Raw genomic sequence first — 26,170 nt, 5'->3', positions numbered from 1 at the left:
CCTCCGTCTCTACCGGCGGTCGCGCCTGAAGAAGGTCGGGATATAGTCACTTCCGCCGGGGTCGCTCTCTGCATCCGGGTCAGCTGCTGCCGCTGCAGCTATAGCTTGGGGACTGGGCCCCGGTCTCCACTGCGGTCCGAGGGGAGCGGGCTCCTCTCGGCCCTACCTCCTGCGCCCTGGCCGTCAGCCCCACGTCGCCGGCCTGGAGGGGCGAAGAAGACGAGGGAGCCAGGGCTTCCTCCGGGGTGAGTGCGGCCGGGGAAGGCTGGGCTACGGCGGATCTGGGCTGAGAGCAGGCCTGGGGCGGACGTCGGAGGGGTGCGTGCCCCCCGGACAGCCCGAGAGAGGAAGCCCAGGGGGTTATTCGATGTAGGGGGCGCCAGGGAACCTGCCCGGGAGGCGCTTCCCGGATCCCCGCCCAGCTTAGGCCCCCGCCCTTGGCTCGGCTCCTGTTTGCCCCCGGCCAGCCCTTTTCCGTTCGTGCTGTCGTGCTCGGGGTGGAACTTGCCCCCCTCTCGGCCCCGCTGCACACACCCTGGTCCCGGGCCACTTTGGTCGCGTATTTAAGATCAGTGTCAGTCCTGGTGCTGAACAAAGAAACTCGGACGTCTGATGTGCCCTGTACCCTCGGGGAATAGACACGGAAGCGCATATGTAATGAGGGCTTTAGTAGACCTTCCTCCTGTAAAAGCCGAGTTCCTGCGTGGATTCAGACATTACCTTTTACTTAATGGTTTGGGTTTCTTCTGTATATCTGATGCTGCTGTGGTTCTGCTCGATCAACTCCTGTTAAATTTATTCGCGTCTATTACGTTGCTTTGAAACTTCCCCTGTCTGCCTGTTGCGGGAGCCCTTTGAGAGCACAGCTTTTGTCCTGTTCATCCTGGTAGTCATAGTGCCTTCCTTATAGTTAGTTGAATGAAGTGTGTGATTGCATTTTAGAGTTGCTTTTTTTCATCCTCACCTTTTTTGATTAGAGATCTCTATTTCTCTTAATGCCTAGTTTCTTAACTTTTTCAATGAAACCTTTTTTTTTAAAGATTTTTAATTATTTATTTTGACAGAGAGAGACACAGCGAGAGAGGGAACACAAGCAGGGGGAGTGGGAGAGGGAGAAGCAGGCTTCCCACTGAGCAGGGAGCCCGATGCGGGGCTCGATCCCAGGACCCCGGGATCATGACCTGAGCCGAAGGCAGACGCTTTACGACTGAGCCACCCAGGCGCCCCGAAACATATTCTTTTTCTAAAATTTTATAAGAATTTCTGCAACTTGTAAATGTCTAACGTTTATAACTGAAGTTACCCAATTTAGTTACCTTGTATACTATTTTCTTGATGAATTCTCACATCTTTTACTGAGTTCTTGTCATTTTACATTTCTTCTAAACTATTCTTGTTCTTCATAATCTCCTCTGTTGCAGCCTAACATTGTTGGGCTTATACAGGAAGTATGACAGATCCTCTTCTGCAAACATGGATCTTGAACTAGATCATCATAAGTTAGTGCTGTTGTAGTCTTTAAGTATTAAAGGACCTTTGAAGATAAATGTAACCAAATCTGGCATTACAGGCTTACTCTGTATAAAGTTGCCATGAACTGGAGACAGTGTGCTGTATTAGAAACAGTCTACATTTAACCTGGGAACCAAGATGTAGTGTCATTTGCCTCATATGTAAGATAAAATGGGGATAATAACACCAATGTTTTATACCTCACAGAAGTTGTTGATTGGAACGTGGGGATGATGAATGTACAAGTGGTTAGTAAATGTGAAAAGGAAAGTGGTTCTCTTCATTGCCTCTGGAGCAATGTGGGTAGGAGCAGCGATGGAGGACAGCATCTAAAAAAGGAAGTATATATAACCAGTTCCGAAAAATTAACCTTGGCTGACAGTGGATCGAAAGTTGTCTTGTTAAGCTTTGATGGTATAAAGCAGAATACCAGTATAATATGATGATAATAATATTCCACAATTATAACTTTATATTACAGCAAATATATATAACTACAATAAAGTGTCAGAGATCAATATTAGACTTTAATCTTTGTAAAGGGCTTAGAGCGTCTCCAGTATGTTCTGCATACTGATCATAAAAGTACTGTTTGTAGGTGGCATAATTATCCTTTGCTTTATTTTCACAATTTTTAGAAGTCAGCAGGATTGTAATTTTTCTTGAATTTTGTGTTAATGTTTCAGATAGAGGATCTCATTTTGTTCTTTTAAATTGAGGTACAGTTGGCATATAACATTGGTTTCAGGTGTACATACAATAATGATTTGATATTTTTATATATTGGGAAATGATCACCACAATGAGTGTATTTAACATTCATTGCCACACATTGTTAAAATATTTTTGTGATGAAAACTTTTAAGAATAATTTCCTTAGCACCTTTCAGATATGTAATACGGTATTAACTATAATCACCCTGCTGTACATTAATTACATCCTTAGGATTTATTTTATAACTGGAGGTTTGTACCTTTTGACCGCCTTTGCCCATTCCTCCAACCTCCCTCCCCTCTGGCAACCACCAGTCTGTTCTCTGCATCTTTGACCTTGGGGGTGTGTGTGTGTGTGTGTGTGTGTGTTTTAAGATTCCATATATAAGTGAGACCATATAATATTTATCTTTCTCTGTCTCACTTACTTTACATAGCGTAATGCCCTCAAGGTCTATCCATGTTGTCCCAACTGGCAAGATTTCATTCTTTTTATGGCTGAATAATATTCCATTGTGTATATATACCACAATTTCTTTATCCATTCATTTATCAGTGGAAACAGGTTGCCTCCATATGTTGGCTATTGCAAATAATGCTGCAGTGAATATGGGGCTGCATGTATCTTTTTGAGATAGTGATTTTGTTTCCTTCAGATAAATACCCAGAAGTGGTATTGCTGAATCAAATGGTATTTCTATTTTTAATTTTTTGAGGAACCTCCATACTGTTTTCCACAGCGGCTGCACCAATTTACATTCCTGTCAACAGTGCACAGGGGCTCCTTTTTCTCCACACCCTTGACAACACTTGCTCTTTCTTGTCTGTTCAAGAATGGCCATTCTAACAGGTGTAAGGTGACCTCTCATGGTGTCATTTCATTCTTAAAAACCTGCATGACCCTGCTCTCAAGGAAGCAGTGACAAGTGTAGAAGATTTTTCTGGAGGCGTTTTGGTGGTCACTGTAAACATATAGGCTGGCCTAACGTATTTTCCTATAGCGCCAACAGTGTTGCCAGCCGCATAGGGAAAAGTGAACATAAATATCTAGAATGAAGCCCTTTTGTTTAAATGAAGAAGTGAAAGACTTGCCTGGACATTTCCTTCTGCCAATAAGAAGTGATTTCAGCATAGGTGGTAGTTACTAGCACCTATTCCAACAGGACTGTTAAACTACGTAATAGTAAAGTTGCACGTGAGATTGTAATTTATAAATCAGACAGTTGTAAATAAGATTTTAATATTTAATTTTTGCTTATATTGCTGAGTTGCATAGGGAAATCCCCTTCTTCATCTTGGTTGAATTTACCACCACATCTCCCTTCAGAAGTTGTGTCAGGAGGTAATCCATTCTCCTTGATTTTTAACCTCACTGAGGTCAGCAGGTGTTCTGAATTTATCTAAATGACTTCTAGTGGTTAATCGGCATAAGTAATCATGTGCCCCCAGTACCACAAGTATGTTGGGAAATCAAGTTATTGCTGTTGCATTAGGTTATTTTAACAAATGGCATCTTAAAGTGTTATTTCCCCATTGTAATTTACCAAATTTATGAACAAAAAATGGGAAACAGCCACAGTTAACTTGTGAGTCAGCAGTGTCCTGATTTCCTTCAAAGTGGTTGTGCTTATATTGCTCCTTTCTTGTTTGTTTCCTGTTCTTACAGCTGCTGATGATTAAGTGCTTCCAAGAACAATACTCTCTCAATTGTTTGAACTTTTTGTCTACCTAGTGTACTTTTCTCCCTACAGTCTGTGATGAAATGGTCAAGAGTGAATCTATCTGTATCTCTAGGTTCTGTTTAACTAGCTTAAATAATTATCCCCAAACTAGATATCCATGTCCATGTGCTGTGTGTTTTAAAATCACATGCTTCAATATGATTGAAGTAAAAATTGAGTGAATCAGCTGAGAGACCTGAAGGACTCAGGCTCTCTATGTTTAGAGGAGTTATTTTCAAGTAATAGCCTTGTTCAAGTGGTAGGGGAACTAAAGGACATGGTTTGTCTTATAGAATTTCTCAAGTTACATATTTTCACTTAAAAATAAGGAATGATTTTACCAACAGAAATTGTTAATTGCATGTATGTGGGTTGCCCTAAATATTTTCATTACACTTTTTGAGGGTAAAACAACAGGAAGGCTGTTAAATAATGTAGTTGAATAAGAAAAATAAGCCTAAGGGGTAGAGCAAAATAAAGGCTTGCTATCCAGTGTCCTACCTTACAATATTCATATAACTGACATTCACAGGCTTATGTGCCAGGCACTGTGTGAGGTGTTGAGAATATAGTGATAGCAACTTTCAGTCTCTGCTTTTATTTTTGAGATATTAAATATTTTTTTGAGTATGTGGGATATTTGAAAAAGACAACAAGAAGATCCTGGTATTTTTCCAACACCTACAAAAAGGTAAGACAAAATAACAGAAACTTTTTCTGATTATTGAATTTAGGAAGTATATTAGTTCACTTTAGAGTGATTATAAGACTTCAGAAAAAAATTGAGAAGTACAGTGAATTAAAAATTTGGAAGAGACAGTTTTAAACCTTCAGTCTCACTTGGGCATTGATTTCTAAGGTAATAAGCATTAAGTGTTTGGGCTTATTGGCCATAATTTGGGGGTCTTTTATACTAGTTCTGTGTTCTAAATAGAAAAGATTGGCAAGATAGGTATCCCTTTTTTGTTTATTTTCTTCTCTACAGAGAGGAAGAGTTGCCATCAGAGAACAATCTATGATGTGATCAGTGAAGACCTGTGTTAAGGTGTAGACTATGTATTAGAAACAGAGAATGTGGTAAATAAGTCAAGATTACTGTAGTTTAGGTGTGTTTTCCATTAATTTCTCAACATTGCCTGGCTCAGTGTTTTCCCAGAGAATTAAAAATGACTTACGTATATAAATACTGAGTTTTCCGAGCAAATATGTTGGTGAGGAAAAGAGCATTTGCTATTTTTCCTGTGCTTGAAAGTGGGTCCTCGAATATTTAAACCTTTTGAGAATGTGTGAACCCTTTCCTTGAGCATAAGTAAGAATTCAAACTGAGAAGAGAGCCTCCCAGTCTTGGCAGAGATATAAATTTACTTTACCATGTGAAATCTAACACTTCAGAAAATTGCCAGTGTAATTTTGTTGTTGTTCTGGAACATAATGCTTTTTCTGTACAGCTTTGTACATCTTTATAGTGTTGTAATGACAGCAGATAAAGCAACCATAAACCATGACCACATCTTTGTTTTATTTATTTTTTAATTTTTTAATTTTTATTTTTATTCCAATGTAATTAACAATGTTATATGAGTTTCAGGTGTACAGTATAATGATTCAGCAATTCTGTATGTTACTCAGTGCTCATGATAAGTGTACTCTTAATCCTCTTCACCTCTTCTACTCATTTCCCACCCATGCCCCCACCAGTTTGTTCTATATATTTGAGTCTGTTTTTTATCTCTTTTTATTTTGTTCATTTGTTTTGTTTCTTAAATCCCACATATGCGTGAAATCGTATGGTATTTGTCATTATATCCTCGAGATCCATCTATGTTGTTGCAAAAGGCAAGATTTCATTCTTTTTTATGGCTGAGTAATACTCCAGTGTGTGGAGGCATCATGTCTTTGTTTTACAAGACTAATTGAAGTGAATGGCTGGCACTATTTGTTTTATTTGATAAGTATTTTTTAAAGTTATATATACATGGTTTTAAAAGTCAAATAGTTTAGGATTTACTATGAAAAGCATCAGTCATTCTCCCCATGTCACCCTCTTTCTTCTTCCACTGGGACCAACCACTTTTTGCTTTGTTTTTAATACTTGTAGTGATACTTTCTGTCTCTTAAGAAATACATGTTTTACTGCTTTAAAAAAAAAAATTAGTCATCTATTGACTTGCTCTAATGCAATTGAACTAAATATTAGCTCATCTATACCTCTTGTGCCCTAAAGTTGTCACAGTTTTTGTTCTGCTCATTAACCAGTTGATCTTTATGACTTCTTAAATAATATACTTAAACCTCCAGTTCTTATTCCACCAACCAAACCAATCTCAGCGTTCTTCACCTTGTAAAGTGAGGATGTAGGCACCCACACCCTTCCTTGGACAGACTAAAACTAAAACTGAATGGCCTAGGTTAGCATATGTAGTTGCATGAATAGAAATATTCACGGGGTGCCTGGGTGGCTCAGTCAGCTAAGTGGCTGCCTTCAGCTCGGGTCGTGATCCCAGAGTCCTGGGATCGAGCCCCACATCGGGCTCCCTGCTCGGTGGGGAGCCTGCTTCTCCCTCTGCCTGCCACTCCCCCTGCTTGTGCTCTCTATCTCTCTGTCAAATAAATAAATAAAATCTTTTAAAAAATAAATAAAAAAGAAATAGTCACTAAGTTCAGTGTCTGAAAACTTATGCTGAACTGCATGAGAAAAGTTTAGTGTAGATATGAAGCAAATCAAAATGTAGCATTCATTTACTGGATAGTTACTAAGTAGCCTTCTTTAAATGGCTCTGGAGTGATGGCATTGAAACTAAAGAGATGGAAGTATAGAAAACAGCACACATATTAATTATACTTCAATTTAAAAATGTTAATTATAGGGGTGCCTGGGTGGCTCAGTCGGTTAAGCGTCTGCTTTCAGCTCAGGTCCTGATCCCAGGGTCCTGGGATCAAGCCCCATGTCAGGCTCCCTGCTCACTGGGGAGCCTGCTTCTCCCTCTCTCTCTGCCTTTCCCCTCCTTGTGCTTGTGCGCATGCTCTCTCTCTCTCTGTGTCAAATAAATAAAATATTTTTTTAAATGTTAATTATATATCAGTTTTAAAAAGATACAGCACACTTTACTGAATCATGAATGTAAATGCAATTTACTAGTGTTCAATATCTAGGATCAACCTCTATCCGGAGGACAGAAAATTAATTATGGATCTAGAGTAGAGAATATATTTACTTTTATTCCTTGTGCCTCCCCCCCAGATTGTTTTTACATAATTCACAAAACTTAATAAAACTTAAATCACAACCTGGGACACACATGCATATATGTAACTGAAAACAAATATTTTCACTGCCCAATACCCTTAACTGCAAATAGTACTCACATTACTAGAATATATAGACTCTGATTTTCATTCTAATTCTTCTTTTTTTTTTTAAGATTTTATTTATTTATTTTAGAGACCGAGCACAAGAGCGGGAAGGGTCAGAGGGAGAAGCAGACTCCCTGCTGAGCAGGGAGCCCGGTGCGGGACTCGATCCTGGGACTCCAGGATCATGATCTGAGCTGAAGGCAGTTGTTTAACCAACTGAGCCACCCAGGTGCCCCAATTCTAATTCTTTTTTGTTTGTTTGTTTGTTTAATGGTAGTTGCAGCCCAATAAATTGATTTCATGGCCAGGGTGGAAGTGTGAACTAAGGTATAAGATTATTGCACCTTTTTAGCAGATAAAAAGTAACATGGAAAATATGTTGTTATAAATTTTTCTCTTTTCACAGGACATTGGCTCTCTGGATTATCAGGAGTTTGTGGCTGATATTGAATCTAAACTGAGGATGGAAGGTGTGGAACTTAAAGAAGAATGGCAAGATGAAGATTTTCCAATGTGAGCAATACTTTCAAATGAAAACAAATTTAAAATAAAACTTCAAAATGTCTTTATTGAGATGTCACTTATTAAATGAATATTGAGCTTCTTATAGAAACCCAATGTCAAAGGTGTTGATTTGATACTAGAAAATGAAAGTTCCTTTCCAACAGTGAGATGAATTCTCTTATATCTTATTTTCCAGTAAATATATATGTGATCTTCTATAATCTTCTATTTTTGTTTTCAACATTTAAATTTCAAAACGTTGAAATTTAAGCAAAAAATGCTTAAATATGGTATTTCTTAAACTGGAATCTGAGGGGTTCCTGGGAGAAGGGAGTCTTTAGATGTCTGTAAGAGTTGTTAAATTTTGTGCTTCTATTTTAAGAAAAAAACTTATTAGATAAGGGTTTTTTAGATCATCTGGCCAGCTACTTTGACACATTTGCATTTGTATTTACGGTTGTATTGGCAGCAGCTGGGTTAAGAGAAAAAGGGCAAAGGCAGACCTTATATTTAAATGGTGCTTCCATACCATCTTGGTCAGAAGACCATCCCAGTGCATAGGAAGGTCCCTTAACAGTGGGAATATGGACAGCTTGTGGGAGTACTAAGTCACTGCATAGCACATGGTGATAATAGTAATGATATAGAAATGCTCAGCTCAAAAGAATTGTAGCCATCATGACCGTACTGGCATGCGAGGGACAGTTTACCTTCGCCACACATTGTATTGTATTTCATGTTAAGCTCGTCCATTTGAGTTATATGTTTTTTAGGTTGTTTATAATTTTTAGGTTTGTTTTGTAGTTGTATTTAAGAGTAGTTACATAAGGAATTTATATCTACTTTTATGTGTTATTTATATAGATATACAAATCATTTCTGACAGTCTGAAAATTTTGTCTTTAAAAGTCGTTTGTAAATTATTGAAGCTTAAGAAACTGCTTTATTCAGTTTTCCACGTAATTGATTCTATAAGATATTTTAAATAGCTCTTTGAACTTCAAAAACAATTTTTTTAATTTGTGAATTAAAAATTATGTCTGTATCTTCTAGACCTTTACCAGAGGATGATAGTATGGAAGCAGATATACTAGCTGTAACTGGACCGGAGAGCCAGCCTGGTAAGAACTTGGCACTTTGGTTTCAACGAAATGGTAGACTTTGTGCTATTTTTTAACACATTTCTTTGTCAAGGGAAAAAAGTATTCTCATTTTTTGTTCTATTATACAGAGCCAAAGGATAAGTTGAATGTTTAAGAAAGCATTTTTTGAGTGCTTTGGAAATTTAACTTTGTAAAAACATACCCTTGGGTTTTGGAAATTTCTACAATAAAAGGTTGAGAGGAGCTCATTTTTAATTGTAAGAACTGACTATAATGTTTGCCTCTGTTACTTAAAAAGACTTCTCCTTGGGGCACCTGGGTGGCTCAGTCGTTAAGCGTCTGCCTTCGGCTCAGGTCATGATCCCGGGGTCCTGGGATCGAGCCCTGCATCGGCTCCCCGCTCAGCGGGAAGCCTGCTTCTCCCTCTCCCACTCCCCCTGCTCGTGTACCCTCTCTCACTGTCAATCTCTCTGTCAAATAAATAAAAGTCTTTAAAAAAAAAAAAAAAAAAGACTTATCCTTGCTGGCATGTGTTGTCTTGTCATGATGTAGAAGCAATAATGATCAAAATCCAAGGTTTATAAATTAATGCTTTGGGATTGTGTTTGATTAATGTTATTTTTCTCAAGAATGTGGTTAGAATTTTTCTCTTTTTGGGGCACCTTGATGGCTCAGTCAGTTAAGCATTTGGGCTCTTAATTTCGACCCAGGTCATGATCTCAAGGTCATGAGCTTGAGCCCCACGTTGGGCTCAGCGCTAGGCGTGGAGCCTGCCTAAGATTCTCCCTTTCACTCTACCCCTCCCCCCGTTCACATGCCCATACTCTCACTCTCTAAAAAAATAAATATATTTTTAAAGATTTTATTTATTTACTTGAGAGAGAGGCCAAGATCGTGAAAGAGGGGGAGAGAGCAAATGAGCAGGGGGGAGGGGCAGAGGGAGAGGGAGAGGGAGAAGCAGACTCCCCACTGAGCAGGGAGCCTGATGCAGGGCTTGATCCCAGGACCCTGAGATCATGACCTGAGTCGAAGACAGATGCTTAACCGACCAAGCCATCCAGGCACCCTAAAAAACAAATAAATATTAAAAAAAATTTTTTTCTCTTTTTCAACTTGAGCATGTAAACATTCCTTCTAATCTGTTTTTCACTTTTTTTTTTTTTGAAACCCATTCCATGCTCACTAGAAGTTAATGGAAATAAAGTAAGAAAGAAACTCATGGCTCCAGACATTAGCCTGACCCTGGATCCTAGCGATGGCTCTGTGCTGTCAGATGATTTGGATGAAAGTGGGGAGATTGACTTAGATGGCTTAGACACGCCATCAGAGAACAGTAATGAATTTGAGTGGGAAGGTAAATGCTTCATTGTTTTTATCTGACCTTTATTAATGTTTGTCTCTATATACATATGTGTTTTTTGAATAGGAGTCTCCTATTAGGATAATTGAAAAACTTAAAACTTGATCTTGAACTTAAAATCAATGATTAAGGGATTTTGTTGAAATATGAAGTTATTCTTTCTAAAGTTCCTACTATATTTTGTTACTAAGAGGAAATTCTGCTAACACAATATTCTCATGGCTTTCAAAAACGGTTTTTAGTAGATTACACAGGTGGCTTTATTTTCTTTCTTAATTGCTCAGGATTGTGAAATTATGTTTTTTCATGTTGCTTCCAAAATACTGCTTGATAAGTATAGCATGTTCTTTTCTTTAGTCAGTCAGCTAAGGAAAAGAGCTTTGATGAGACATGTAACATAGGGAATATGCTAAAAGTAGTTAAGGGTTTATAGAGAGGGAGCTTTGAAGGGAGTTTTTTGAGGGTGATTTTTTCATTTGGTTTGCCTGATAGTGCTGCACTATGTAAACAACCAACTTGAATTAATGTATACTCTTAGTCCCCAAACTTCATATTCCTTATTATTAAGTTACTTAGAAGTCAAAGGATTGGCATGTGTTTTGCTTTGCATGTTTTCTTTAATGAGATAATTTCTATGTACAGTATCTTTATATAGTTGTTTATATATTCCATCTTTAAAATGATTTTTACTTCAAAGCAGTGTTTAACACTGTGTTTTATCAGCAGTAAAGAGTAAGATCTTTGATATGCTATATCTTTGTTCCTTTTTTCTTCCCTGTTTTACTGGTTCAATAAGCAGTCCAGTAATAAGCAATATTTTAAAAAGATACTGAAATAGTTTTCTGCCTATGTGTTTTGTCTCTTCTTTCTTTAATGCTGCTGTAGTCATTTCCTGGAAGGATATTTTCCGTTAACAGCTTTATCTTGGAAACAAACAACTAACATGCCGTAGGTCCCCCTTCCCCCCCATCTTTTGGTAAGGACTCTGATACTAAAATTTTGAAAATCATTACTTCATTTAAAATCCTCTAAAATGCAATCTTGAAATATAAATTACACCTAATCATTGGTGCTTCTGCTTTGGCTAATGTCAATTTAAAATAGACTTTTGCATGTACATGTCAGAATGTTATTAGTAAATTTCTGCTCAATAAAACTGATCAAATGAGAAATAATCATTGGCTGGTTAACCACTTTCTATCTGGTATTACAGTGTTTGGGGAATAATTTATGTGCTCAATAAAACAATTTGTTCTCAGTTACTTTAAATAACCTATAGTGGTAACTACCAAGAACAGTGTTGTAAATAAAATCTGAACGGCATTGTAAGGCCAATGTACTAAGATTTTGATGGCTGTATGAATTATCTTTTTTGAACTCATGAACATACATTGCACTGTGATAGGTGCTTTGTGAATTAGCCCATACAAAAAAGTTAACCATGATTTCCAAAAACATAAAATGGCCTCGTATCAATAACAAGCCTTTTCCTCTGTTACAGAAGAAATACTTAAAATTCCACAGAAGATATAATGAAAAAATCCCTGAACAATCTAATTAGATAGTAAAGTGGTTAACATGTAATTTGATTTTTATTGTATAAATAACAATTTGTGATTCAAAAACCTTTTATTTTGACAGATGATCTTCCAAAACCCAAAACTACTGAAATTATTAGGAAAGGCTCAATTACTGAATACACAGCAGCAGAGGAAAAAGAAGATGGACGACGCTGGCGTATGTTCAGAATTGGAGAACAGGACCACAGGGTCGATATGAAGGCAATTGAACCCTATAAAAAAGTTATCAGCCATGGAGGTAAGAGCGATCGAAGATTGTTCATATCCTTTTTACTCTATCTTGAGTAAAAAAATAGATATAATAAACATTTATGTCATCTTAGAAACAACAGTTTTGAAGTAAAAGGATAAAACCAAATTTAAAAATCGTTAGTACATGCACACAGTATATTCAAAAGGTACAAGAGTATACAGTGGAAACTGTTTTCCACCCTGACACCTCCCCCCAAAACTGAGACTTTCTCCCCTTTTTATCCATTTATAATTTATATATAGTGAAATGCTATAATCCTTTTTTGTAGTACTTGCAATTTTTTCCCCAGCTTCATGAGATATAATTGACATATTGTGTAAGTTTAAGGTGTAAAACGTGTTGATCTAATGCAATACATATCACATAATGATTACCATTTCTTTTTTGTGGTGTGAACATTTAGGATCTACTCTCTTAGCAACTTCTGAGTACATAATACAGTATTACTAACTAGTCACTATGCTGTACATTAGATCCCTAGAACTTATTCATCGTATAACTGGAAGTTTGTACCCTTTGACCAACATCTCCTCTTTCCCCCTAGCCCCTGGCAAACACCATTTTAGTCTATGTTTCTAAGTTTGGCATTTTTAGATTCCACATATAAGTGATATCATACAATATTTGTTTTTCTTCTCACTTTTTCACTTGGAAGCGCTCTAATCTGAAATGTAGTATTCAGTGAGTTTTGACAAATGCCCATATTACCATATATACCCATATCACCTACACCTAGACCTACAGAACATTTTCATTGCCCCAAAAAATTCTCTCAAACTCCTTCTCAATGAATACCCCCCTCTCCAGTAACCACTATTCTCATGTCTACTCCCATGATTACTTTTGCCTGTTCTAGAATTTCATGTAACCGGAATCATATAGTGTACCTTCTTTTGTTGACTTCTTTTGCTCAGCATGTTTTTGACATTCATCCCTGTTGCACATGTCTGTCGTTCATTCCTTTTCATTGCTAAGTAGTATTTCATTGCATGGATAAACTACAATTGGCTTATTCATTTTTCTTTTGATGAACATGTGAGTTGTTTCCAGTTTGGGCCATTATGATTAAAACTGTGAACATTCTTGTACTAGTCTTTGTGGATATAAGTAAAACTTGGCATTTTAAACTGTAACTCTTAATTTACCTTAAAACCCTGAAAAAATAATTTAGTTTTACCATAAAGTACAGTACTAGTTCATTCCACGTTTTTATGGAGCACCAACTTTGCATATTTGTGGAATATCCAAAAATATAAGGCTTCATTTCTTAAGAAATTGCAAGTCAAATAGGAAAAGCTATGGGAGTATGATTATAACTTCTATCCATCTGACTGTGCCATGTATAGAAGTTTACATAGACACCATAAATAGTGTGAGAATGTTAATGGTAGTCAAAATGCAAGTCACTCTCTAGAACATTTCTTATTACCTGAAGTCCTAATGCAGGAAAGGGGTAGGTTAAACAGATTGGGTTTTTTTATGTAGAGTCCTTTCTACTTAATTTACTTTCTGCCAAATCCATTTCCCTCTGTATTTCTATAGTCTTCATTCATCTGAAACCAGATCACCTGAATATTTGCAGTTACATTATTCTGCCTAATTTAATCCTATTCAGATGAAGAAAACAGGATAATCTGGATCAGGAAGTCCACAGACTTGCATTAATTCAGCCAGTTCATAGGAAACAAGTTGTGAGACCGGCCTTATGGTTCAGACTATCTTAAAGTATCTTTCAGAAAGAGTGCTTTATTTGGATTAGGGGGAAATAATTAGGACCATTTTATCCTATTGAATTATCATAGTGTGTTTTGTGACTAAGAGATTGAGGAAGGTATTGAAGATGCTAATGTACTTGAACTGTTTAAACCTTTTCAGTGTATGTTTGTAAACAACAAAAATGAAAGTTAAACCAGTGTTACTGGATACAGCTTAATATCTAGAGATTATAATAAACATACACATTTTAACACTTTTTCTTCAGTTAAAATTGTCAGAGATGTAGTTTCTAATACTCTAAATCTACAAAATGCTAGGCATTGCTGAGTGTAAAAGTATTTTTTAAAAAGCACCCACTTTAGAAATAAGTCAAACAGAGAAAGACATGTATCATATGATCTCACTGATATGAGGAATTCTTAATCGCAGGAAACAAACTGAGTGTTGTTGGAGTGGGGGGTGGGGTGGGAGGGATGGGGTGACTGGGTGATAGACACTGGGGAGGGTATGTGCTCTGGTAAGCGCTGTGAATTGTGCAAGACTGTTGAATCTCAGATCTGTACCTCTGAAACAAATAATGCAATATATGTTAAGAAAAAAAAAGAAGAAGAAGGTAGTGGGAGGGGAAGAATGAAGCGGGGGAAATCGGAGGGGTAGACGAGCCATGAGAAACGATGGACTCTGAAAAACAAACAGGGTTCTAGAGGGGAGGGGGGTGGGAGGATGGGTTAGCCTAGTGGTGGGTATTGAGGAGGGCACATTCTGCATGGAGCACTGGGTATTGTGCACAAACAATGAATCATGGAACACTTCATCTAAAACTAATGATGTAATGTATGGGGATTAACATAAGAAAAAAAAAAAAAGCACCCACTTTAACCATAACTTGCATAAGATTGTTTTATTGCAGATGTTTTCATATTATGCCTGCTTGGATTATATCGTTTCATTTGTTTGTTTACTAAAGTAGGACTGGCTTTCTGATTATGCCACTTTAAATGGGTTTCTGGTTTTTATGCCCACTGTTTCCTCTTCAGATTTTATTCTCATTTTGAGAAGAGGGGATTTTAAGATCTTTATAAGGCTATATAAGGTTAAAAAAGAAACCATGTTTTTTGATCAAAAAAATTGTGGGGGAACATGAACCACTATATAATCTATCAACTGTACATACAGATTTCCCCTGAAAAAGTAAAATCATGCTGGTGATTTTATCTTTGATTTCTTTTTTAGGATATTATGGGGATGGATTAAATGCCATTGTTGTGTTTGCTGTCTGTTTTATGCCTGAAAGTGGTCAACCTAACTATAGATACCTGATGGACAATCTCTTTAAGTAAGTATACCTTCATAAAAAAATTTGGACAGAATTCTGAGTTAATTAGATCTCCAATTTAAGACGTGAACTTTACCTGGGAGAAGATTGTAATTATCTCCATTCCAGTCCTTTAAGTCCTTATTCTTTGGCATTATAAAACTCTTCATTTTCCAACTCAACAGGAAAATTGTCAGTTTAAAACTGGAAGGGCTATTTCAGATTATCTGTTCCAACTTCTTTATTTTACATTAAATGTAAAGAAATTCTTCTATCTCAAAATCATATGGCTAAACTGCATTTACTCCCAAAAAGCCAAATATAACTGAACTGACTCAGTTCTATTTCCACAGAGTCATTCTGTTTCTTAAGTTAGTGGTGTTTTAAAAAAACTTATTATGGAAAATTTCAAACTTATATAAAGGTAGAGAGAAGTGTATTGAATCTTTGTGTATGAATCCCCTGCTCCCACAATTAGTTTATACTTCATTCCCAAAATGTATGCTCTTCCCATTGTATAACTTTGAAGCAAGTCCCAGAAATCATGTCAGTTCATCTGCAGACTTTTAAATGTGTATTTCTAGAAGATAACTCTTTCTGATACACAATCATAATACCAACTAATGCAGTTTTGAAATTTTAATTGGTTTTGCTGTCATTGAATGGAAAGGAACGGCATTATATCATTTGCATAATTTTGTTTGGTTCTGCAAAGCAATATTTAAGGCTTAAACTTAATTTGTTTTTACAGGTATGTTATTGGCACTTTGGAGCTGTTAGTAGCAGAAAACTACATGATAGTTTATTTAAATGGTGCTACAACTCGAAGAAAAATGCCCAGTCTGGGATGGCTCAGGAAATGCTACCAGCAAATTGATAGAAGGTATTGTAAATACACATTGAAAGCTAGTCTGAATAATTTTTATAATAGCTTTGTTCAATTTTATTTCCTGTTGTCACTTAAGGACACCATAAATTATATTTGTTAATTTCATAACATGTTTCTATTTTCTCAATTCAGTATTTTAGAATATCACGAAAGAAATTAGTTTTGATCTGTTTTATAAAGAATAATTCCTTAAAACCTATAAAATAGTTCTTTATCTCCTTATTTATACCACATTGAACAGTTTCCTATAATTTACATTTTGGGAAAGGATGGAGAATTTAGTACATTTCCTATTTTAATACATTCTGAATTTTGCTAGCTCATAGTGCTTAGCATATTTTATGGTTTTTAAGATGCTTAGCTATAATCTTATTTTGGAATGAGCTCTAGGGAGTGTATTCTCCTGGGAGTTAGTCATCCATGCTAATGGAAGGAACTTTGAATCTCCAATTGGTTTGATTAGACTGTAGCCACATCGAACTAGTTTAATGAACTCAGACTCATTAATAGGTTTCTCTAAATACCTAAACATGGCATGGGCTAGTTTTTATGATTTAAAAAAAAAATCCTTAATGATCACTTAAGTGTGGAATATGCATGATAAAACAGCAGTTTTTATTTGGTCATTTTAAGTCGTCCAGGGTAATACCGTTAATTTTTACTCAGAATTTTGGACTCCATAAGAATATGTTAGATCTGATTTACATTTCCTGTTCCTGTGGTGAACTTGACTCCCATCTTTCTGCTGGCACAGTGCCTTTCATGGTGAAGAAATGAGTACCAGTTCCCCTCTCGTCCTGAAAAATGAAATTTCATATTCAGTATTGACCTCTACCCCAGTTGACAGAATTCTAAAGACAAGTGAATGTATTTAGGAGACATTTAACAACAAGCTATACTGTGGACATAAATTTAGCCAAATGAAGTAAAGTTCATCTTGTAGCAGGAGGAGAAACAGAATTCAAGAATGTATTTTCTTGTCTTTAGGAATATCACAACTAAATGAACTTTTGGATGACAGATTTGTGTGTGTATAAAGTTGCACATACTTATTGATGCCTTACCTTTCCTTCTAGCATTAGAATTTATAGAGCTTAAAAATTTTTCTTTTTTTCTTTTTCTTTTTTTTTTTTTTATTCCAGGTTACGGAAAAACCTAAAATCACTAATCATTGTACATCCCTCATGGTTTATCAGAACACTTCTAGCTGTCACAAGACCCTTTATTAGGTAATTTTCTGAGAGTCATTGACTTAAAAAAAAAAAAAAAACCAGAAACAAAAACACAAACTCCTTATGTGAATTTCTTGTCAGTTCTGTTGGTCAGAATATTGAGATAATTATCTTTATTTTCTTCCATAGCTCAAAATTCAGCCAAAAAATTAGATACGTCTTTAATTTGGCAGAACTAGCGGAACTTGTCCCCATGGAATATGTTGGCATACCAGAATGCATAAAACAGTATGTTTTGTTTTATTTCTTTAATTGTATTGGATCTTTATATATTGATGTACAAGAGGTAAATATTTTTCAATAGTCATTCTGTTACACTTCCTATATGATAAATATTTTGTAACTGCTCTTGTTTTTATAACTAAGGAAAAGGGAAAGAAGCGATTTTCCAGCACCTTCCCCACAAGTCACCATTTTCTTCAGGTTATCAGCTGAAGAAGCAAGGATTATTTCTGGTTGTGATTAATTTTTATTTTTAAAGACTGTTTATTTTTTTTAAAGATTTATTTATTGAGAGAGAACACATGAGATGGGGGAGGGTCAGAGGGAGAAGCAGACTCCCTGCTGAGCAGGGAGCCCGATGCGGGACTCGATCCCAGGACTCCAAGATCATGATCTGAGCCGAAGGCAGTCGCCCAACCAACTGAGCCACCCAGGTGCCCTAAAGACTTTTTATTTTTAAGACTGTTTATTTTTAAAGACTGTTTACAATCTTAAGTGGTGATTTCCTCATCAGTCAGTACTAAAGAACATTCTCCAAACTTGAATATGCTGCTCGCCAAATATGAGTAAATTCATCCTGGCATTGAATAATCCTATTACTGGAGAAATACAATATTATTTATATCAGCCTAACCTTGGTTCATTCAGTGGCTGGAATATGTTCTGTTTACCAAATTCACCTCCATCTAATTTTTAAAAGGATTTGGTAGAAGGCTGTTAACATAAATCCTTGAGTATCACACTGCTATAATGTAGAAAAAGTTTTTTGGTCTACTAATCTGAGGTTTAGTCTGTTGAATGTGTCAAAGCCAGATTTCTTAGATCAGTTTTGACTTTCTACATAGTGTGTTAAGTATTTTTGGTTTTGCCTATAGACTTATATGAGTTTATTGTCAGTACCTTTTTTCAAGTTTTGTTCATCTTCATAACATGTATATTTACTGAAATAACTCTTCCCTACCAAGGTATGAAGAAGAAAAGTTAAAAAAGAAACAAAAAAGGTATATGCACACCTTGACTGGGTTGCATCTAGACTAGTCCATTTGCATTGCACAGACTAACTCTTCCTTATTGGTTGGTTAGCTTGTAGACAAAGATAATAGCATTTGTAAATATAAACATACCCCAGAATCCAAATATAGAGTGAATCCGAAGTTCCTGATGCTGAATATGGCTTGGATTCACCCTGTTCTAACACCATGTATAATGCCAATTAAGAATTAAAGGCCATAGGCCCTCCTCACCCCTTCATGTTATACATACTGATAGCAAAACCAAAGAAATTGCTAAGAATACTATTTGGAAAACTAATTACCTCTAAGCCTTTATGTGTTTCACCATATTGTTTAAATGTCCAACTAGTGCTCTTGATAAATATATATGTACTTTTTTAAGGTAACAGTTTATTTCCCTGGGGTTTATGAGTATATTTGCAATGCACATATTCTTTGGCTAACCAACATTGATTTCCCTATACGCTTAAATGGCCTGCTAACCAGTCAAATTCTACATATGATAAAATACCTAAAATTCAGTATGCCATTAAATAGTTAAGCACTCTGCTTTCCATCTTTAATTTTGAATACTTCTGCTTTGAGCATAACAAACTATTAGCTATTAATATCTCGGCTTAGAAGATGAAAGGCAAGGTATAAAATAGTTACCATTTTATATAGCAGTCTAGAACAGTGTAGGATTTGGAGCTGACTTGTTAATGGTTTTTGTTTTTTTAATGACAAATTAGCAAAACAGCTTTAATACAGTCTCTCTTAAGGTGAGAGATTTGTATGTAGTTATTATCACTTTGACCATTCTAAGGAAACAGTTACAAGGAACTGAAACATTCTTGACACATTTTGGGTCTGTTGATGAGCAAGAATTCAGTTGATGATGTGATGGAATCATAGCTTTACATTCTCATGTGACACTTAACAGTTTGACAGACATTTTAACATAGAGATGTGGACTGTAATTTTAGGTATTGCTAATTTTTTTTCCTTTCTAGGCACTGGTGTACACTTGCCAGACGGATAACTGAAATTAAAAATATAATCTGTAATTGTATAATGAAGCCCACTGCTTCATGGATTTCAAAATGATTGCCTTTGTTGATAAAATCTGCTGAATTGTGCCTTTTTACAAAGTTCTTAGTATTTAATTACCTGGAATTTAGGGATCAGAAAAATAGTGGAACTATACTTTTTATTTAAATATATTGTTTGATACCTACCAATACTATTTTATCTTGATTTTTTTTCTTCTTTTTTTACTTTTGTTTAACCATAATAGAATCATTACATATATCTTTCAGGTACTTCTTAGTTTTTGCACAAAGTTTGTTAGTCTTAAAAAAATAATAAATCCTTGTCAGCTTGAAAATGGTAACATTCAAGTTTTAAAAATAAAGGAGCATATTTTTTAAAAAATGTAACAGAGGCTCTATGTGGAGGAGCTTACTTAAGGTGCAATCTCTTATGATGAATACCGAGAATAAGGAGGATTCAAAACTGAGTGTGCAAGCATAGTAGTTTTAAGTGTTGTAGATGTTTCTTTCAAGCAGCTCAGTGCAAGTGTGGCCAGAGAGATAGCAGTTGTTAAAATGTTTGAATGTAGTTTAAAACTAAAGTAATTGTGAAATTAGTTCATAAGAACTAATTCAACATATTTCAGATGTTGAAAAGACTGGATGTATATTGCATGTCTTATCGAGACTATATACCTCTCATATTTTTGATACCAGCATAAAAAATGTTTTTAAATGTTATTAATCTGGCTTTACCACAGACCAAGACTTTTAGGTCTCATTCACTACTGTTCAGGGGATCCTAGTAATGGGTGGTGATGATGATAGTAATGGAAACAAGTGTGAAAAGTGTTTTCATATATTATACCAAATTGTTTTAAACTCCCCTCCATCAGTAATTCAAACTGGTACAAATATAATAGTAATAGACTGTTGTACATTATCTTTAAGGGGTTGTTTATAATTGTGTTGTAATTACATAATTCTTCTAATCCCCACTTGCCTAAATTTTGATATGATCTCTATGCAGCCCACTACTAATCCAGTTCGATTTTTAACCACATCTAGATATTTCCAATTATTAAATTTGATGGCCTCTTACTATCAAAATAAGTGGAAGGCATTTATAGTCTATGTATACCAATAAATTTTGGAGAATAGTTTCTATAAATATGCATTTTTATCACTGAATTTAAAAACATTGGTCAATTGGTGGCATTAGTGGCATTTTAGTATTTCAGTTAACAGACTCGTTTTTTAGGGAGTTATTTTTCCTGCCACTCTCTCATCACTTAGATTCCAGCCATGCTACAGTTTAAGATTTTAATATACCTGTTATAATTTGAACTTTTTTTAAAGATTTTCTTTTCTTTATTTGAGAGAGAGAGAGAGCACAAGAGGGGGTACAGTCAGAGGGAGAGCAGGGAGCCCGATGCGGGACTCGATCCCGGGACTCCAGGATCATGACCTGAGCCGAAGGCAGTCACCCAACCAACTGAGCCACCCAGGCGCCCTAATTTGAACTTTTAATAAAGCTTATGGGCATTTGTATGTAAAGTATTTTATAATCTTTAAAGAAACAACAGTCACATTTCTTGTCGGTGTCCTCTTGTCTTTAAAAATTATCTTTCCTGGTTGGGGAAATGTTTGGTAACCTTTTTACTATGTCTGCTTCTTTGCAAAGCTTTGTTTTTAACAGAATAATATTCTATGCTAAAAGTAGTCACAATTTTTAGAAAGAAAGTTGTTTAGTTGCTAGTGTCTTATTATCTATATTGTTTTTCATTAAACAGAGTTGATCAAGAGCTTAATGGAAAACAAGATGAACCGAAAAGTGAACAGTAAGTTTGGCGTCTAGTCCAAACAAGACTGAAGAATGTGCTGATGAAGCAGTGCTCTTTTTTGCATTTATAATGCATTTATTGGCCCTGATTTTTATGTAACCTGTTACAAAATGGACTTGACTCTTCCTTAATGGACTTTTGTGTAAGGGACTGTTCACTGCTGTATTGGTTTGCAAATCTCTTGAATTTAGCTCTTTATTAGCTAATTATATTGTAATCATTTTATATTTTATATTGCTAAATAGCAGAGAACCACACTTTATATAAAGCAGTTTTTGCATTTGTTTGTTGAATGATGCATCATCTTCAGTAAACTATTTATATGCCTAAATGGTAAAGGAAAGAGATAATATATATTTTTATGTTTCTGAGCAATATTTTTTAATGTATACCTGTCTTGTGGAAGAATGTACAGGTAAATAAGACCATGATTTGTAAAGTGCATGTTCGAATTTTTGTTTTCGTAAATGGTTAGATACATTTCCTGGGTAACTTAGAAAACTCATAAGATGAGGGACAGTTAAACTGGTTCTCATGAATACCCAAAGGTCATGTACATAATCTAAGTAGATTAATACTATCCTAAGCTTTTTTTTTCTCATTTAATACTGTTTCTTAATTCAGAAGCGCAAATACAAATGTATTGCACACTTTCTCCTTTTTAAACTTTAAAGACAAGTCAAAAAGCCATTTTTAGAACTAGAGAACTTAAGAGGCTAAGAAATGGGGTTTGTATATATGTATATATGGGACATTTTATCTTCTGGCCAGAAGTCAGAACTTTATAAAAATTTTAGGTCTGTTCACTAATGTGAAATAAGCTGTGTGTCCAGGGTATCACTCTCCAGAATTTGTGAGTGCAGTGTAGTATTCAGAGAATGTGATGAGTTATTCACTGTCCCTATTTTTCTGTAGAAAATAGGGGCTGCTTTTTTAACTGCTCTCAATGTGGGCACTTCACCAAAATACTTCTGTATCAGTTACTTAAACCTGGTAGGAGGTAGGTGTTTGACCTAATCAGATTTGTGTATATTCACATTTTCTGTTGAATCATGTTGACAGTACTGTAAATTAAGTTATTTTGTAAGTCTTAGAGCATCATTACATTATGCTGTTTGGGACGGCATTTGATATAAGCATATAAACTTTTTGTTTAATTTGGTAATAAGTACCTTGACTCTACACTGAAATACATTGTACTGAGGTGCCCAAACAGAACTTAATTACCCACAAAATCATCCTAAAACAACAGATTGGTCTGATACTGTGTCATATGCTTGTGTGACTCATACATATGTGGAAAAATTAGTATCCTCCAAGTTTGAGGATACTACCACACCCCAGCCCTTCCCATAAGGTAATTTACAAAAGAATGTCCTAGAATAGCAAAATTGAAGCTGATGAGAGCTAAGCTTTTAGGATTTATTCTGTCCCAGACTGAACACACATGTGGCTTTTACAAACATTGCCATTTTTCGTATAAAGTTTCCGTTAAAAAGGAGAATTTTCCTTTACTTTTTGTCCTCCTCAGTTATAAACTTGGCATGCTAACCTAAGTCCAATTATGGGAGATGCTGGAGGATTCCCAGGATGAGCTGTTCCTCAGCAGCCTTCTGACTTAACTTGGATCCAGCAGCCGTGGGCAGATCCTAAACTAATGTCATTATAGCAAATAAAGCCAAAACCATTTTTGCTTGCTCAAACCTTAGAAACAGTTTGTGTTGAAAAAGCAAACTAACAGTAACAACTTAGGCATTCCTTCTGAATTTACCATATGAGAATTACGAATAAAGAATCATTTAATTGTGATTAGAGTCTATATTTATAGAGCTCTTTAAGTAGTCTTTCATCTGTAAGTCTTTATCCTGTTCAAAATTTGCTGAACTTTTTAAATAGGTGGTTTTCCTCCACATAAAGTACACAGTTCTTCAGGTTCAACAGTTTATTGTGTTTATTCACTTTTGCTTTTGCAAGCATTGTTCCTAACTATAGATACAACTTGTTGCAAAAGTGATGCATTTTCCTAAATATTTTTTTAAAGTACAGGTAAACTTTAATCTATTAGAACATTAAAATTCAGAAGGAACAGTGTTAACACTTGGGATATAACAAGAGTGATGTGCTGTGAATCGTTGGATTAAACGACACCTGCTCTAACCTACACCTTAATGGAATCTGGTACAGGGACATGCCCCGTAAAAATGTTTCATAACTATAAGGCTTAAGATTATAACTAGTAGGTTAGAGGAAAAGCACTTAGGCAGTTTGTTATTTGTAATTTGTCACTATGTGACATTTCCCCCATATCATTCAATTTTAATTTTCCATTGCTGATTGAAAGTACATAAAATTGTATTATCTTTCTGCTGGGGTCATGGATCTAACTTAAGTGGTTTAATTTGATTTTTGTCACTATGTTTTATTATACTTGGGCTCTGAGTGTCTCTCTTTAATCAAAAGTTTCTCATATAAAGTAATTTGGTTGTGTTCTGCTTGGTCATATTCCTAAGTATCACCAAGGAAAATGCTATATTGGCCTCCCACTTGAAGCTTAATAGCCTTTAACTCGGGTCGGGGTGTGGGGAGGATAGGATCCTGAGGAGGGCCTAGTGGGGTAGTTGGAAAGGAAGATAACAAAACAAGGAAGTAGGAGAAAGAACTCTGAAGAGGTAAAGAGTAGGTGTTATCTCAGATGTCACTGAATGTTTCCCTGTGAAGGGATGTACTGTGTATGGCAGCTCTTTGCACCATATAACAGTCTTGTATCCAACGGGAAAACCTGCAGGCTTCACACAGAATATGTGAATTAAGACTGGAGTGAAGAGGGCAAAGGTTAGTAATACCTATAATGAGAATTTATATTTTCATCTGCTTTGTCTCTTCATACAGAAGCAAGTTTGAACAGAGAGGGTCAACAATTACAGTGCTCAAATTAAAGTTTAGGACCAGGTTATTTTTCATATTTTATGAAACGTGGTAAACATTAATTAGTCTTCCAAAATGGACAGCACTATTTAGTAACTGCACTGAATACTGAAATTTGCTGATTGACAAAGTATATATCAGTAGCTAGAATTTCTTCAACGACAGTTTCAGAATTTAAAAAGGTAAAAGTTCTGCTTTTTGATAGAGACTTCTTGTAGATGACTACAGTGTTACTATTTGGCTGTTTTTATGTGAGTGCTCAGGGAATTTGGAAGTGTTTGATTTAGTGCAGAAGTGGCTTTTTTAGATTTCTTCAATCAAGAGGTAAATTAGCATTAGGATATTATTGGTTAGAACAGGCCAGTTTCTTGTTGAGATCGGTAAAAGTGTGTATATAAGGTGACAATAGCTTCGTCCTTTTTCCTGTGTTATATGTGGAAAATTGCTAACATTGCTCAATCAGAAGGGAGAAGATAGGCTGAAAATAGAAATTTGCTAATCCATTCCATCATGTTTTCTTGCTTATTTTTTCAAATATTTAGATATTTGAGAAATGGATCACAAACCTCAAAAGGAAGGAATAGAGGAGTTAATGTGCTTATTAGTTAGACCAGCTACTCTGTTAGAGTTTATCCTTGTCACAGGGAACAGGAATTGTGTGATTTGAGTCACTGGGAGAAAGCATGAAGAATTTAGACTCACCTGGGAAGGTCAGCTGGTAAGGGAAGTTGGAGGTTTTCTACTCAGTGTTCTCATAGTACAGAAGAATTACCTAGGGATCCTTTCACTCACCTCTTCCGCGGTCCCAAGATTCTGAATGAATTAGAATCAGCAGTGGTGAGTCCCAGTAAAGTAAGTTTCTTTTAAAGTTCTAATGGCACTTGAAAATAAGTATTGTGTTGAACATGAGGAGTGACACTAAAATTTTAACATAGCTGTTGCTTTGTTGCAACTACATATGGTAGATCTACTTAATTTCTTATGTTTTGAGAATTACTTTTAAGAATACTATGAAAAGTTCACATAAAGCAACTTAAATCAAACACCTGGTGAAAATCAAGGGTTTAATTAAGCTTTCAGATCGATAAAGAATTATATTGAGCTGTTTGCTTCATATAGCGATCTGATTCTATCTTGTAAGACATTCTACAAGGGGTTAAAACATTTACATTTTGGAATCTTTGTGTTTTCACAATCAGTGTGGCTAAGGAGGAACTTGGAAAATAATACTAATTAGCTATTCCATTGCACTTTTTGTATACGAACTTTCTAAAGTTGTGCCCCTTAAACCGTTTATGTACATAAACCTAGCTAGCAAATGTTGGAGGTGTGTTCAGGGCCACTGACTTGCACAGTCCATAGGACACTATGCACATAGAACACAATTCAGAGTGAGTTAGACACCTACACACTTTGATACAGATTTCAAAAATTCAAATATTTTTCTTAATGTAAATTCACATGCTGCCATTTAGACACAGTGTGCTGTGATCATTTCACCACTATTCAGTTGATGTTGCCTAGCCTGGTGCTGTCATTTTACAGTGTGAGAAATTCAGTTCTGATGACTGTGTGTGCAAGATGTTGATGTGATCCCTGTAAGAAATAATGGGGTTCGTCTTGATTTACTGAGGAGATGTAATATTTTATTTTCCTTTGACTTGTTAGGAATACGGTAACTTGCGTCCTGGTTTGTTGCACAGCATATTTTTGCAACGTTAATGAATTTAAATAAATTAATTGGAAAGTTTGTTTTTGACTCATTTTTATCACATTTTTTGTCTTCCGTTATGTCACTAAGTTTTTGCACTGAATTATCTCATAAGCCTTTCAAATAGTTTTAGACCTTTTGTTTCTCTTTCTGTAGTCGGGTGCTACTTCCTATTTTTCAAGGGAGTGAAGT

General features: G+C 35.7%; 1 protein-coding gene across 5 annotated transcripts; it reads left to right on the top strand.

Annotated features, from left to right (window-relative positions):
• The first annotated feature begins 14 nt into the window (after positions 1-14).
• On the top strand, positions 15-26,017 carry BNIP2 (BCL2 interacting protein 2). 5 transcript variants are annotated; one of them, XM_034994485.1, is made up of 11 exons: positions 20-245; positions 7,708-7,814; positions 8,859-8,926; positions 10,095-10,262; positions 11,910-12,086; positions 15,051-15,153; positions 15,884-16,015; positions 17,164-17,250; positions 17,383-17,481; positions 18,441-18,476; positions 21,292-26,017. In XM_034994485.1, the coding sequence occupies exons 2-11, from the start codon at positions 7,765-7,767 to the stop codon at positions 21,341-21,343; spliced, it is 972 nt and encodes a 323-aa protein (XP_034850376.1). In that variant the 5' UTR covers positions 20-245; positions 7,708-7,764; the 3' UTR covers positions 21,344-26,017. The 5 variants fall into 5 exon arrangements, with proteins under 5 accessions (XP_034850379.1, XP_034850376.1, XP_034850380.1 ...); XM_034994487.1 differs by having other exon boundaries at positions 47-245; positions 10,098-10,262; XM_034994486.1 differs by lacking the exon at positions 20-245 and adding an exon at positions 7,488-7,530.
• Positions 26,018-26,170: the final 153 nt, after the last annotated feature.

The sequence above is a fragment of the Mirounga leonina genome, unplaced genomic scaffold (assembly GCF_011800145.1).
Source record: "Mirounga leonina isolate KUSES-001 unplaced genomic scaffold, KU_Mleo_1.0 Mir_91, whole genome shotgun sequence".
NCBI lineage: Eukaryota > Metazoa > Chordata > Mammalia > Carnivora > Phocidae > Mirounga > Mirounga leonina.
This window is presented reverse-complemented; position numbering and strand designations above follow the sequence as displayed.

What these genes read in the sequence shown, in the direction of transcription:
- BNIP2 (XM_034994485.1), top strand. Translation starts at nt 7,765, where the DNA reads ATGGAAGGTGTGGAACTTAAAGAAGAATGGCAAGATGAAGATTTTCCA. An exon ending in CAAGATGAAGATTTTCCAAT is followed by an intron (nt 7,815 to 8,858) that starts GTGAGCAATACT and finishes TGTATCTTCTAG; the next exon opens with ACCTTTACCAGAGGATGATA. An exon ending in TGGACCGGAGAGCCAGCCTG is followed by an intron (nt 8,927 to 10,094) that starts GTAAGAACTTGG and finishes CATGCTCACTAG; the next exon opens with AAGTTAATGGAAATAAAGTA.